The sequence below is a fragment of the Anser cygnoides genome, chromosome W, assembly GCF_040182565.1.
Source record: "Anser cygnoides isolate HZ-2024a breed goose chromosome W, Taihu_goose_T2T_genome, whole genome shotgun sequence".
Lineage (NCBI taxonomy): Eukaryota > Metazoa > Chordata > Aves > Anseriformes > Anatidae > Anser > Anser cygnoides.
This window is the reverse complement of record NC_089911.1, coordinates 4,138,303-4,153,153: the sequence shown is the minus strand read 5'-3', so window position 1 is coordinate 4,153,153 and position 14,851 is coordinate 4,138,303. Positions and strand designations below refer to the sequence as shown.

Genomic DNA, 14,851 nt, shown 5'->3' with positions numbered 1-14,851 from the left:
GGGGGACATCAGTGGGGGGGCATCAGTGGGGGAGGGCATTGGGGGGGCATCAGTGGGGGGGGACAGTGGGGGGGGGGACATCAGTGGGGGTGGGGGGCATTGGGGGGGGACATCAGTGGGGGGGGGGGCATTGGGGGGTCCCGTCAATGGGGGGTGACAGTGGGGGGGACATCAGTGGGGGGGACATCAGTGGGGGTGGGGGCATTGGAGGAGGCATCAAAGGGGGGGGCATTGGGGGGGACGTCAATGGGGGGGACATTGGGGGGGACATCAATGGGGGGGCATCAATGGGGGGGCGTCAGTGGGGGTGGGGGGCATTGGGGGGGGACATCGGGGGTGGGGGGACATGGGGGGGACATGAATGGGGGGGGCATTGGGGGGCATCAGTGGGGGTGGGGGGCATTGGGGAGGACTGGGGGGGGACATGGGGGGGGGCATCAGTGGGGGGGCATTGGGGGGGGACATCAATGGGATTGGGGGGGCATTGGGGGGGGACATCAGTGGGGGGGGCATTGGGGGGTCCTGTCAATGGGGGACATTGGGGGAGCATCAGTGGGGGGGCATCAGTGGGGGTGGGGGGCATTGGGGGGACATCAGTGGGGGTGGGGGGCATTGGGGGGGCATCAAAGGGGGGCATTGGGGGGGACGTCAATGGGGGGGACATTGGGGGGGACATCAATGGGGGGGCATCAGTGGGGGGGGCATTGGGGGGGGCATCAGTGGGGGTGGGGGACATGGGGGGGACATCAATGGGGGGGGCATCAGTGGGGGGGACATCAATGGGGGTGGGGGTCATTGGGGGGGAACATCAATGGGGGGGACATTGGGGGGGGATGTCAGTGGGGGTGGGGGGCATTGGGGGGGGGCATCAATGGGGGGGCATCATTTGGGGTGGGGGGCATTGGGGGGGGATGTCAGTGGGGGGGGCATTGGGGGGCGACATCAATGGGGGGGCATCAGTGGGGGTGGGGGGGACATTGGGGGGGGCATCGGGAGGGGGTCAGTGGGGGGGGACCAATGGGGGTGGGGGGACAGTGGGGGGGGGACATCCATGGGGGGCGTCAGTGGGGGGAGGGGACGTCAATGAGGGTGGGGGGGCATTGGGGGAGGGACATCAATGGGGGGGGTGTCAGTGGGGAGGGGACGGGGGGGGGACATGAATGGGGGGGGGCATTGGGGGGCATCAGTGGGGGGGTGTCGGGGTGGGGGGGACGTGGGGGGGACATCAGTGGGGGGCTTCGGGAGGGACGTCAGTGGGGGGGCACTGGGGGGGGACGGGGGGGGACATCAGTGGGGACGCGGGGACAGGACGGCGCTGGCCCCCCGCCCCCCCCCCAAAATGTGTCCCCTCTGTCCCCAGCCCGGACGAGGACTCGTGCCAGAAGTTTGTGCCCTTCGTGGGGAGTGAGGCGGGGGGGGCACTGGGGGGGCACTGGGGGGTGACACTGGGGGGTGGCAGTTGGGGGGTGACACTTTGGGGGGTGGCACTTTGGGGGGTGACACTTGGGGGGGTGGCAGTTGGGGGGGTGACACTTTGGGGGGTGGCACTTTGGGGGGTGACACTTTGGGGGGGGGTGACACTGGGGGAGTGGCAGTTGGGGGGTGACACTTTGGGGGGTGACACTTTGGGGGTGACAGTTTGGGGGGGGACATTGAGGGGGGTGACACTTTGGGGGGTGACACTCGGGGGGGGACACTTTGGGGGGGGTGACACTTCGGGGGGGGTGACAGGGGGCATCCCCCAGCTGCCCCCACCTGTGCCCCCCCCGCAGGTGGTGAAGGTGGGGCTGGACGAGGACCCCCCCTTGGCCGCAGGTAGGTGGGGGCGCGGGGACCCCCCCCTTCCCCCCCCCAGTGTCCCCACGCGGTGTCCCCCCCCCCCCCCCCAGGTGACGGGGACGAGGCGCCCCCCCCAGCCTGGCCGTGCCCTCCACGTCCCCCCCCGCGAGGCCGCCGCCACCCCCCAGCATCGCCCTCCATGGCCGCCGCCGGCCCCGGGTGAGTTACGGGGGGGGGGTCTCGGGGAGGGGGGTGTTAATGGGGGGGGGGGCAGACCCCAATGGCCCCAAGTGCTGGGGTGCTGGGGGGGGGGGGGGGGGGGGGGGGTATGGGGGGGTCTCAGGGTCATATGGGGGGTCTCAGGGTCCTGGGGGGGTCTCGGGGTCTTATGGGGGGGTCTCCGGGTCCTGGGGGGGTCTCGGGGTCCTATGGGGGAGGTCTCGGGGTCCTGAGTGGGGGGGTCTCGGGGTCCTGAGGGGGTCTTGGGGTCATATGGGGGGTCTCAGGGTCCTGGGGGGGGTCTCAGGGTCTTATGGGGGGGGGTCACAAGGTTCTGGGGGGGGGGTCTCGGGGTCTTATGGGGGGTCTCCGGGTCCTGGGGGGGTCACAAGGTCCTGGGGGTCTCAGGGTCCTGGGGGGGTCACAAGGTCCTGGGGGGGTCTCGGGGTCCTATGGGGGGGTTACAAGGTCCTGGGGGGTCTCGGGGTCTTATGGGGGGGTCTCGGGGTCCTGGGGGGGGTCACAAGGTCCTGGGGGGTCTCAGGGTCCTGTGGGGGGGTCTCGGGGCCCTATGGGGGGGGTCTCAGGGTCCTGGGGGGTCTTGGGGTCCTTTGGGGGGGGGTGTCAGGGTCCTGGGGGGGGGGTCACGAGGTCATATGGGGGGGGGTCTCGGGGTCCTGGGGGGGGTCTCGGGGTCCTATGGGGGATCTCGGGGTCCTGGGGGTCTCGGGGTCCTATGGGGGGGGGGGTCACAAGGTCCTGGGGGGGGGTCTCGGGGTCTTACTGGGGGGGTCTCGGGGTCCTGTGGGGGGTCTTGGGGTCATATGGGGGGTCTCAGGGTCCTGGGGGGTCTCCAGGGTCCTATGGGGGGATCTCGGGGTCCTGGGGGTCTCGGGGTCCTATGGGGGGGTCACAAGGTCCTGGGGGGTCTCGGGGTCTTATGGGGGGGGTGTCGGGGTCCTATCGGGGGGTCTCCAGGGTCATATGGGGGGGTCTTGGGGTCCTGAGGGGGTCTCGGGGTCCTGTGGGGGGTCTTGGGGTCCTTTGGGGGGGGGGTGTCAGGGTCCTGGGGGGGTCACGAGGTCATATGGGGGGTCTCGGGGTCCTGGGGGGGGTCTCGGGGTCCTATGGGGGGATCTCGGGGTCCTGGGGGGTCTCGGGGTCCTATGGGGGGGGTCACAAGGTCCTGGGGGGGGGTCTTGGGGTCTTACTGGGGGTCTCGGGGTCCTGTGGGGGGGTCTTGGGGTCATATGGGGGTCTCAGGGGTCCTGGGGGGGGGTCTCAGGGTCTTATGGGGGGTCACAAGGTTCTGGGGGGGGGTCTTGGGGTCTTATGGGGGGTCTCGGGGTCCTGGGGGGGTCTCGGTGTCCTGGGGGGGGGGGGGGGGTCTCGGTGTCCCGGGGGGGGGGGTCTAGGGTCCTGGGGGTCTCGGGGCCCTAGGGGGTGGGTCTCAGGGTCCTGAGGGGGTCACGAGGTCATATGGGGGGTCACAAGGTCCTGGGGGAGGTCTCGGGGTCTTATGGGGGGTCTCGGGGCCCTATGGGGGAGGTGTCAGGGTCCTGGGGGGGGGGTCACAAGGTCCTGCGGGGGGTCTCGGTGTCCTTTGGGGGGGTCTCAGGGTCCTGGGGGGGTCACGAGGTCATATGGGGGGGGGGGGTCCTGGGGTCCTGGGGGGGTCTCGGGGTCATATGGGGGTCACAACGTCCTGGGGGGGGGGCGCAGGGCCCTAGGTCCCTTGGGGGAGGCGGGGGGGGGGGGGGCAATGCCCTGTGCCCCCCCCATCGGGTGCAGGGTCCTGGGTGCACGTGGGGGTGCCTGGAGGGGGGGGGGGACACCACAAAAATAACCCCCCTCCCGGACCCCCCCCCGCAGCTCGTCGGGGGGACGCGGTGGGGCTGCAGGTGGATTACTGGGGGCCCCCCCGCGAGGGGGGGGGGCCAAGAGCAGCGTGCGGGGCACCTTCCGCTCCCTGCACGTCTCCCGGCTGCCCCCCCCCGGGGAGGGGCTCCGCGCCCACCCTGGCCATGACCCTGGTGCCGCGGGAGAAGAACAAGAAGGGTGCGGGGGGGGGGGGGGGGGGGGGGGGCGGGGGGGGGGGGGGGGGGGGGCGGGGGGGGGGGGGTGAGGGGGGCATGGGGGGGGTGTTGGGGGGGCATGGGGGGGGGTTGGGGGGGTATTGGGGGAATTGAGGGGTATTGGGGGGGGGGGGGGGGGGTATGGGGGGGGGGTATGGGGGGTAACGGGGGGGTGTTGGGGGGTAATGGGGGGCCGGGGGGGGGCGTTGGGGGGGTATGGGGGGTGTTGGGGGGGGGGGGCATGGGGGGGGTTGGGGGGTGCATGGGGGGGGGGTATTGGGGGGGATTTGGGGGGGTATTGGGGGAATAGAGGGGTATTGGGGGGGGTGTGGGGGGAGTTGGGGGGGGGTGTTGGGGGGGCATGGGGGGGTGTTGGGGGGGGGCATGGGGGGGTATTGGGGGGGGGGGGTATTGGGGGGGGTTGGGGGGGGTGTTGGGGGGGTGAGGGGTGTGGGGGGGTGGGGGGGGTATGGGGGGGGGTATGGGGGGTGGGGGGGGGTGTTGGGGGGGGGTAATGGGGGGCCGGGGGGGGGGGCGTTGGGGGGTATGGGGGGGGTGTTGGGGGGGGCATGGGGGGGTTGGGGGGGGGGGCATGGGGGGGGTATTGGGGGGGGTATTGGGGGCCGGGGGGGCACTGGGGGGGGGTATTGGGGGGGGTGTTGGGGGGGGGGGGGGGGCTGGGGGGGGGGATTGGGGGGGTAATGGGGGCTTGGGGGGGTTTGGGGCGGTTTTGGGGTATTGGGGGGGGCATGGGGGGGGGGTGTTGGGGGGGGTGGGGGGGTTGGGGGGGGGGGGGCATGGGGGTATTGGGGGGGAGTTGGGGGGTAATGGGGGGGAGGGGGGGTATTGGGGGGCGTGGGGGGGGTGTTGGGGGGTATTGGGGGGTATTGAGCACCCATGGGTGCTCACTCCCCTCCCCCATGGGTGCTCATCCCCCCACCCACCCATGGGTGCCCCCCCATGGGTGCTCACCCCCCATCCCCACCCTTGGTTCCCCCCACCTAGGGTGCCCCCCCACTTGGGTGCTCACCCCACCCACCCATGGGTGCCCCCCCCCACGTGGGTGCTCACCCCCACCTCCCCACACCCATGGGTGCCCCCCACCGTGGGTGCTCACCCCCCACCCATGGGCCCCCTCCCCCAATGGGTGCCCCCCCCACCCATGGGTGCTCATCCCCCCCACCCCCACCCATGGGTGCCCGCAGTGGGTCCCACCCTGTTCCTGGGGAAGCGCCCGCAGGAGCCGGACCCCAAGAGCCTGGTGGTGGACGGCATCACCCGCCTCATCTGCTCCCCCCGGCCCCCCCGGCCCTGCTCACCGGTGGGTGGGGGGCACCCATGGGTGCTGGGGGGGTGGGGGGGGTGGGGGTGGGGTGGGGGGTGGGGCAGGGGTACCCAGATTTGGGGGTTTTGGTGAGGAATTGGGGGGGGTGAGGGAACAGGGTCTGGTGCCCGGTGGGTGCCCCTGATGGGTGGGGGGAGTGGGTAGGGGGCACCCATGGGTGCTGGGGGGGTGGGGGGGTTGGGGGTCGGGTGGGGGTGGGGCAGGGGTACCCAGATTTGGGGGTTTTGGGGAGGAATTTGGGGGGGGGGGGGAGGCAATTGGTGTGGTGCCCGGTGGGTGCCCCTGATGGGGGAGGGGGGTGGGAGTGGGTGGGGGGCACCCATGGGTGCTGGGGGTGGGGGTTGGGGGTGGGGGTGGGGCGGGGGGTACCCAGATTTGGGGGTCTGGGGGAGGAATGGGGGTGGGGGGGAACAGGGTGTGGTGCCCGGTGGGTGCCCCTGATGGGTGGGGGGAGTGGGTGGGGGGCACCCATGGGTGCTGGGGGGGGGGTGTGCCCAGATTTGGGGGTTTGGGGGAGGAATTGGGGGGGGGTGCGGGGTGCCGCAGGGCTGGGGCGGTGCCCAGTGTGTGCCCCTAATGGGGGGAGGGGGTCCCGTGGGTGGGGGTCCCACGGGTGGGGGTCCCATGGGTGCCCCCCCCCCACCGCAGTGTCGGTGGACGGGACGCCGTGGGACGCCATCAAGTTCTTCCAGCTGTCGGCGCAGGGCCCCCCCACGCCAAGCACTTCCCCGTCGGCCTCTTCAGCACCAAGCCCACCTGAGCCCCCCCCAGCACCCATGGGTGCCAAGACAGCCCCCACCCCCACAGCCATGCCGCCCCCCCCCCTCCGCCAGCACCCAAAGGGGCCGGGACCCCCCTCCCCCAGCTACCCCGTGCACGCTGCGCCCCTTCAAAAAGCACCTTGGGGTGTCCACCCCCCCCAGCACCCATGGGTGCCACCCCCACCCCCACCCCATGCACCTTGCGAACACCCTGGGGTGCCCCCCTCCCCCCGCCATGCACCTTGTGAGCACCCTGGGGTGTCGTCCATCCCCCCCCCAGCACCCATGGGTGCCACCCCCATGCACCTTGTGAGCACCCTGTACCCCCCAGCACCCATGGGTGCCTCCCCTCCCAGCCGCCCCCCAGCACCCATGGGCGTCACTCCCCATGCACCTTGTGAGCACCCTGGGGTGTCGTCCGCCCCCGCCCCCAGCACCCATGGGTGCCACCCCTTGCACCCTGGGGTGTCATCCATCCCCCCCCAGCACCTATATGTGCCAACCCCCTCTGCACCTTGTGATCACCCTGGGGTGCCCCCTAGCACCCATGGGTGCCCCCAACTCCCCCAGCACCCATGAGTCCCCCTCCCAGGCCCCCAGCACCCATGGGTGCCCCCAGCTCCCCCAGCACCCATGGGTGCCCCCCCGCCCCCTCAGACCCCATGGGTGCCCCCCAGCCCCCCAGCACCCATGGGTGCCCCGCAGCCCCCTCAGTGCCAAACGCCCCCATGTGCCAAAGGGGTGTGGGGGCCCAGCACCCACTGCCCCCCCCCCAGCGTCACCCATGGGTGCCAATAAAAGACTCCGTGCACGTGGAAGCCGCGTGGTCCTTTTGGGGGGTGGTGTTGGGGGGGGGTCGAGGGGGGCACAGGGTCCTGGGGGGGGGCACCCATGGGTGCTGGGATGGGGGGGTTAGCAGGCACTGCGCATGCGCGCAGCGCGGGTTGCGCGGCGCCGGACTCGCTTTCCCGTGAGCCCCAGCGGCGGGAGGGCGGAAGTGACGCCGCGAGGCGGCCGTCGCCGGGGCGACGCGGCCGTTGCCGGGGCGACGCGGCCGTTGCCGGGGCGACGCGGCGCGGGCGGCGGGCGCGCATGCGCCTCGGCGGCGGGCCGGGGGCTCGGGAAGAGGATGGGAGGGGAGAGGGAGGGGGAGAAGGAGGGCGAGGGGAGGGGGAGGGCGAGGGGAGGGGGCGGGGGAGCCGCGCGCGCGCACGCGCCGCGGTCCCCGCCCCCGCCCCCTCCGCGTGCACGCGCGCGGGAGCCGAGCGCGGAGCCGACAGCGGGCCTGGGCCGCCCCCACAGCGGGGCCATGGCGGGCGGCGGCGGCGGCCCCCGGGCGGCGCTAGGGCCCCGCGACCCTCACCCCAGCGTCCCCCCCCCCCTTCCCCCACTCATGGCCGGGCCGAGGGGCTGAGCCCCCACCCCCCCCCCACCCCCAAAAAACCGCCATGGCGTTCACGTTCGCCGCCTTCTGCTACATGCTGACCCTGGTGCTGTGCGCCTCGCTCATCTTCTTCGTCATCTGGCATGTGAGAGGGGCGGCGGCCGGGCCGGGGCTCGAACCCGCGACCCCGCGGGCAGCGGCGGGGGGGGGGGGTGAAGGGGGTGAGTGGGGTACCGCGGGTGTTGCCTAGCAACGGCGGCAGCGGGGGGCGGCGGGGGTGGCGGGAAGGGCCGGTCGCCCCGGCAACGGCGGCGCGCTGCGGGGGCGGTTGCGTGGCAACGGGGGCGGTGGGGGTGAAAGGGGGGGAGGGGGGACGGGGGGCGCCGTCTCCAGGGCGGTTGCCGGGCAGCCGCCGTCGCCATGGCAACGGGCCGCAGCGGGCGGCCCCCCCGGCTTCGGCCGAGGGCGCCCCCTGGTGGGGATGGGTGTAAATGGGGTGGGGGGTGGTTAATTGAGGGGGGTTAATTGGGGGGGGGGGGCCTTAATTAGGGGGGTCATTTAGGGAAGTGAATTAATGAGGGGGGGTTGGGTTGGGGGCGGTAATTTGAAGGGTTAATTTTAGGGGGTAGTTTGAAGGGGGGTTAATTTGAAGGGGGTAATTGGGAGGGGGGTTAATTTGGGGGAACCCCCTCACGCGCCCCCCCCCCCAGATCATCGCCTTTGATGAGCTCCGCACCGACTTCAAGAACCCCATCGACCAGGGCAACCCGCGCGGGCGGTGAGCGGGCCCCCCTTAACAACCCCCCCATTACATCCCATAACCCCCATTACATCCCATAACCCCCCCGATCCCATAATCCTCCCCCAACCCCATAACCCCCATTACATCCCATAACCCCCCGACTCCATAACCCCCCATTACATCCCATAACCCCCCCGACCCCATAACCCCCCCCATTACATCCCATAACCCCCCATTACATCCCACCAACCCTCCCCCAACCCCATAACCCCCCCATTACATCCCATAGTACCCCCCAACCCCATAACACCCCCCCATTACACCCCATAACCCGCCCCCATTACACCCTACAACCCCCCCAACCCCATAACCCCCCATTACATCCCATAGTACCCCCCAACCCCATAAACCCCCCATTACACCCCATAGTACCCCCCAACCCCATAACCCCCCTCTATAACCCCTCCCATCCCCATAACCCCCCCATTACACCCCATAGTGCCCCCCAACCCCATAACACCCCCTATAACCCCTCCAACCCTATAACCCTCCCGTAACCCCCCCAACCCCATAACCCCCCCCATTATACCCCATAGTGCCCCCCAACCCCCGTAACACCCCCTATACAACCCCAACCCCATAACTCCCCCCGTTATACCCCATAGTGCCCCCCAACCCCATAACACCCCCTATAACCCCCCAACCCTATAACCCCCCACCCCAGATGCCCTTGACCCCAATTTGGGGGGGGCACGTGGGGGGGGAGGGGGGTGAGAATCGAGGCCGCCGCCTATTTATAGCCCCCAAACCAGGACACGGGGGGGCCCAGTGCCCTGCCCCTCCCCCTGCCCCCATTCCCGCTCCCTGCCCCTCCCCCTCCCTGAGTGTCGGGGGGGGCACATTTAGGGTGTCCCCCCCGCGCTGATTTTTGCCCCCCCCCCCCCCCCCCAGCGCGAGCGGACCAAGAACATCGAGCGGATCTGCTGCCTGCTGCGCAAGGTGGGACCCCCGGGACCCCCCACACCGGCACCGGGGGGGGTCCCTAACACTGTCCCCCGGGACCCCAAATTCCCCTGGAACCCCCCCAAATACCCACTGGGACCACCCAAATACCCTTGCCCCCCCCCCCCAAATACCCCTTGCCCCCCCTCAAATACCCCTTGCCCCCCCTCAAATAACCATATTCCCCCCAATACCCCCTGAGACCCCAAATACCCCCTGAGACCCCCCAAATACCCACTGGGACCCCCAAATACCCACTGGGACCCCAAATACCCCGAGACCCCCAAATACCCACTGGGACCCCAAATACCCTTGCCCCCCAAAATACCCCTGGGACCCTCCCAATACCCCCTGAGACCCCCCAAATACCCCTTGCCCCCCCCAAATACCCCTTGCCCCCCTCAAATAACCATATTCCCCCCCAAATACCCCCTGAGACCCCCAAATACCCCCTGAGGCCCCCCCAAATACCCTTTGCCCCCCCAAATACCCCTTGCCCCCCCCCAAATTCCCCTGCCCCCCCCCCCAATACCCTATGCCCCCCCCCAGTACCCTGGGGCCCTCCCAAATACCCCTGGGTCCCCCCAAATACCCCTGCCCCCCCAAATTCCCCTGCCCCCCCCCCCCAATACCCTTGCCTCCCCCCAATACCTCTGGGATCCCCCAAATACCCCTGCCCCTCCCCCAAATATCCTTGCCCCCCCCCAATGCCCCTGCCCCCACCCCAAATAACCCTGTCCCACCCCTAAATACCCCTGGTGCCCCCCAAATAACCCTTCCCCCCCCAAATACCCCTGGGAACCCCCAAATACCCTTCCCCCCCCCCCCCCCAATGGCCGCCCCCTTAAAAAAAATTAAAAAAATATAAAATTAAAAAATATAAAATTAAAAACACCCCCCCAAAAAATGGGACCCCCCCCCCCCCCCCCCCCCCCAAACCCCCACAATTGCCCCGAGCGTCCCTCGAGGGGGCGTGGCCAATGAAAAGGGGGCGTGGCCAATGAAAAGGGGGCGTGGTCAATGAGAGGGGGCACGGCCAATGAGAATGGGGCGTGTGGGGGGGGGCGTGGCTAAGGAGAAGGGGCGTGTCCGGGGGCTGTAGAGATGGGCAGGGGGCGTGGTCTATGAGGCAGGGGGCGTGGCCTCGGCGAAGGGGGCGTGGCCTGAGCGGGAGCGCGGCTGGCGGGGAGGCGTGGCTATGGGGGCGTGGTCGTGTCGGGGGGCGTGGCCTTGCCCTTTAATGGCGTGGTGGTGCCCATTGGGGGAGCGGCAGGGGCGTGGCCTTGCCCTTTAATGGCGCGGCGGGGGCGTGGCCTTGCCCTTTAACGGCGCGGCGGGGGCGTGGCCTTGCCCTTTAATGGCGCGGTGGGGGCGTGGCCTTGCCCTTTAATGGCGAGGTGGGGGCGTGGCCTTGTCCTTTAATGGCGCGGCGGGGGCGTGGCCTTGTCCTTTAATGGCGCAGCGGGGGCGTGGCCTTGCCCTTTAATGGCGCGGCGGGGGCGTGGCCTTGCCCTTTAATGGTGTGGTGTTGCCCTTTAATGGCGCGGCGGGGGCGTGGCCTTGCCCTTTAATGGCGCGGCGGGGGCGTGGCCCCGTCCCTTAACGGCGCGGCGGGGGCGCCCCCAGCTGGTGGTGCCCGAGTACTGCATCCACGGGCTGTTCTGCCTCATGTTCCTGTGCGCCGCCGAGTGGGTGACGCTGGGCCTCAACCTGCCCCTGCTGCTCTACCACCTCTGGAGGTGGGGGGGCAACGGGGGGTGGGGGGGGCGGTGGGGGGTGGGGGGGGTGGGGGGGACATTGGGGGGCACAGGGGGGTATGGGGGTAAGGGGGATGGGGGGGGGGTATTGGGGGGTATTGGGGGGTATCAGGGGGTATTGGGGGGGGGGGTGGGGGGTGGGGGGTATTGGGGTTGGGGGGGGGGGTGGGGGGGGTATGGGGGCCACAGGGGTATGGGGGGACATTGGGGGGCACAGGAGGGTATGGGGGGTAAGGGGGTTTGGGGGGGTATTGGGAGGGATGGGGGGGGTGGGGGGATATGGGGGCGTGGGGGGCATTAGGGGGTGTGGGGGGTATTGGGGGGTTTGGGGGGTATGGGGGGGCACAGGGGTATGGGGGGCACATTAGGGGGCACAGGGGGTGTGGGGGGGTAAGGGAGGGTGGGGGGTATTGGGGGGTATTGGGGGGAATGGCGGGGGTGGGGGTGTGTGGGGGTGTGTGGGGGTGGGGGGGTATTGGTGAGGAGGAGGTATGGGGGCACAGGGGTATGGGGGGTAAGGGGGGATGGGGGGGATTGGGGGATTGTGGGGCGGTGGGGGGGCATTAGGGGGTGGGGGGTATGGGGGTGTGGGGGGGTATTGGGGATGTGGGGGGTATGGGGGGCACAGGGGTATGGGGGGACATTGGGGTCACAGGGGGTAAGGGGGATGGGGGGTGTGGGGGCACAGGGGTATGGGGGAATATTGGGGGGCACAGGGGGTGTGGGGGGGCACTGGGGTATGGGGTGTGGGGGGGCATTAGGGGGTGTGAGGGTATGGGGGGGTGGGGGGGGTATTGGGGACGTGGGGGGGTGGGGGGGGGGCTTTGGGGGGGGGGTAAGGGGGGCAACGGGGGGCGTGGGGGGGCAGTGAGGGGGATATGGGGGCAGGGGGATTTGGGGACAGGGGGATTTGGGAACATGGGGACAGGGGGACATGGGGACAGGGGGACATGGGGACGGGGGGACATGGGGACGGGGGGACATGGGGACGGGGGGATATGGGGGCGCGGTGACACGGTGCCCCCCCCCAGGTACTTCCACCGCCCGGCCGACGGCTCCGAGGGGCTGTTCGACGCCGTCTCCATCATGGACGCCGACATCCTGGGCTACTGCCAGAAGGAGGCCTGGTGCAAGCTGGCCTTCTACCTGCTGTCCTTCTTCTACTACCTGTACAGGTGGGGGCGGCTGGGAACACTGGGAGCGACTGGGAGGGGGCTGGGGGGGCTGGGGGGGGGAGCTGGGGGGGGGCAGGGAGGGGCTGGGGGGGAGCTGGGGGGGACGGGGAGGGGGGTTGGGGGGGGGGCTGGGGGGTGGGGAGGGGCTGGGGGGGCGGGGAGGGGCTGGGAGGGGGCTGGGGGGGGGGCGGGGAGGGGGCTGGGGGGAGCTGGGGCACACTGGGAAGGACTGGGGAGAGGACTGGGGGGGGACTGGGAGGGGGCTTGGAAGGACTGGGAGGGGACTGGGGCACACTGGGAGGGGACTGGGAAGGACTGGGAAGGGACTGGGGGGAGGACTGGGGGGGGACTGGGGGGCACTGGGAAGGACTGGGAGGGGACTGGGGGGCACTGGGGAGGACTGGGAGGGGACTGGGGGGGCACTGGGAAGGACTGGGAGGGGACTGGGGGACACTGGGAAGGACTGGGGAGGGACTGGGAAAGGCTGAGAGGTGACTGGGAGGTGACTGGGGGGACTGGGAGGGGACTGGGAAGGACTGGGAGGGGACTGGGGGGCACTGGGAAGGACTGGGAGGGGACTGAGGAGGACTGGGAGGGGACTGGGGGGCACTGGGAAGGACTGGGAGGGCACTGGGAGGGACTGGGATGGTACTGGGGGCACTGGGAGGGAACTGGGGGACACGGGGATGGGACTGGGATGGAACTGGGGTGCTACTGGGATGGAACTGGGGTGCTACTGGGAAGAACTGGGCAGGAACGAGGGTACTGGGAGGAACCAAAGCGCCCTGGGGGTGTGACTGGGTGACACTGGGTGACACTGGGACCCGCGGGGATGGCGCTGGGGGGTTCTGGGCGGCGCTGGGGAGGCACTGGGAGGCACTGGGTGGCACTGGGAGGCACTGGGCAGCACTGGGCCCCCCTTCTCCCCAGTATGGTGTACACACTGGTGAGCTTCTGAGGCCCCCCCCACCTCGGAGATGCCACCGAGACCCCGGCGGGGGGCGCTGGGACCCCCCGGGGCCGGGCCGGGGGCGGCGGGGCCTCCCAGTACGGCCCAGTGGCCTCCCCCCTCCCAGTACAGCCCCGCGCTGGGGCTCTGTCGGCCGCCCCTCCCCCGCTGCGGCTCAATAAAGACCAGTGGCACCAGTAAGAGGCTCGCTGTGGTGCTGGGGGCACTGGGAGGGGTGGGCACTGGGAGCACTGGGCTCCTTGGTACTGGGAGCACTGGGCTCCTTGGAACTGGGAGCACTGGGAACACTGGGACATGTGTACTGGGGGGCACTGGGAGTGGTGAGAGCACAGGGCCACACGTACTGGGAGCACTGGGCCACATGTACGGGGGGGCACTGGGTCACACATACTGGGGTTACTGGGAGCACTGGGTCACACGTGCTGGGAGTACTGGGAGCACTGGGCCACACATACTGGACCATACTGGGAGCACTGGACCATACTGGGAGCACTGGGCCAAACACACTGGGGTTATTGGGAGCACGGGACCGTACTGGGAGCACTGGGCCACACATACTGGGGTTACTGGGAGCTCTGGGCCATACTGGGAGCACTGGGCCACACATACTGGGGTTACTGGGAGCATTGGGCCACACACACCGGGGTTACTGGGAGCACCGGACCATACTGGGAGCATTGGGCCCCACATACTGGGGTTACTGGGAGCACTGGGCCACACATACTGGGGTTACTGGGAGCACTGGGCCGCACATACTGGGGTTACTGGGAGCACTGGGCTGTACTGGGAGCACTGGGCCACACATACTGGGGTTACTGGGAGCACCGGGCCGTACTGGGAGCATTGGGCCACACATACTGGGGTTACTGGGAGCACTGGGCCGCACATACTGGGGTTACTGGGAGCACTGGGCCGCACATACTGGGGTTACTGGGAGCACTGGGCCGTACTGGGAGCACTGGGCCCCACATACTGGGGTTACTGGGAGCACTGGACCATACTGGGAGCATTGGGCCCCACATACTGGGGTTACTGGGAGCATTGGGCCCCACATACTGGGGTTACTGGGAGCACTGGGCTGTACTGGGAGCACTGGGCCACACATACTGGGGTTACTGGGAGCATTGGGCCACACATACTGGGGTTACTGGGAGCACTGGGCCGCACGTACTGGGGTTACTGGGAGCACTGGGCCGTACTGGGAGCACTGGGCCACACATACTGGGGTTACTGCTCACACACACTGGGGTTACTGGGAGCACTGGGCCATACTGGGAGCACTGGGCCAAACACACTGGGGTTACTGGGAGCACTGGGACGTACTGGGAGCACTGGGCCACACATACTGGGGTTACTGGGAGCACTGGGCCACACATACTGGGGTTACTGGGAGCACCAGACCATACTGGGAGCACTGGGCCACACATACTGGGGTTACTGGGAGCATTGGGCCACACACACTGGGGTTACTGGGAGCACCGGACCATACTGGGAGCATTGGGCCCCACATACTGGGGTTACTGGGAGCACTGGGCCACACATACTGGGGTTACTGGGAGCACTGGGCCACACATACTGGGGTTACTGGGAGCATTGGGCCACACATACTGGGGTTACTGGGAGCACCTGGGCCATACTGGGA

At 69.7% G+C, this 14,851-nt stretch overlaps 1 protein-coding gene across 1 annotated transcript; it reads left to right on the top strand.

Moving 5' to 3' along the window:
* Window positions 1-7,612: 7,612 nt before the first annotated feature.
* LOC136788560 (protein cornichon homolog 2) lies at window positions 7,613-13,389 on the top strand. Its single transcript, XM_066987120.1, has 7 exons — window positions 7,613-7,708; window positions 8,274-8,341; window positions 8,595-8,694; window positions 9,212-9,304; window positions 10,934-11,046; window positions 12,096-12,239; window positions 13,170-13,389. The coding sequence occupies exons 1-7, from the start codon at window positions 7,628-7,630 to the stop codon at window positions 13,195-13,197; spliced, it is 627 nt and encodes a 208-aa protein (XP_066843221.1). The 5' UTR covers window positions 7,613-7,627; the 3' UTR covers window positions 13,198-13,389.
* The last annotated feature ends 1,462 nt before the right edge of the window (window positions 13,390-14,851 follow it).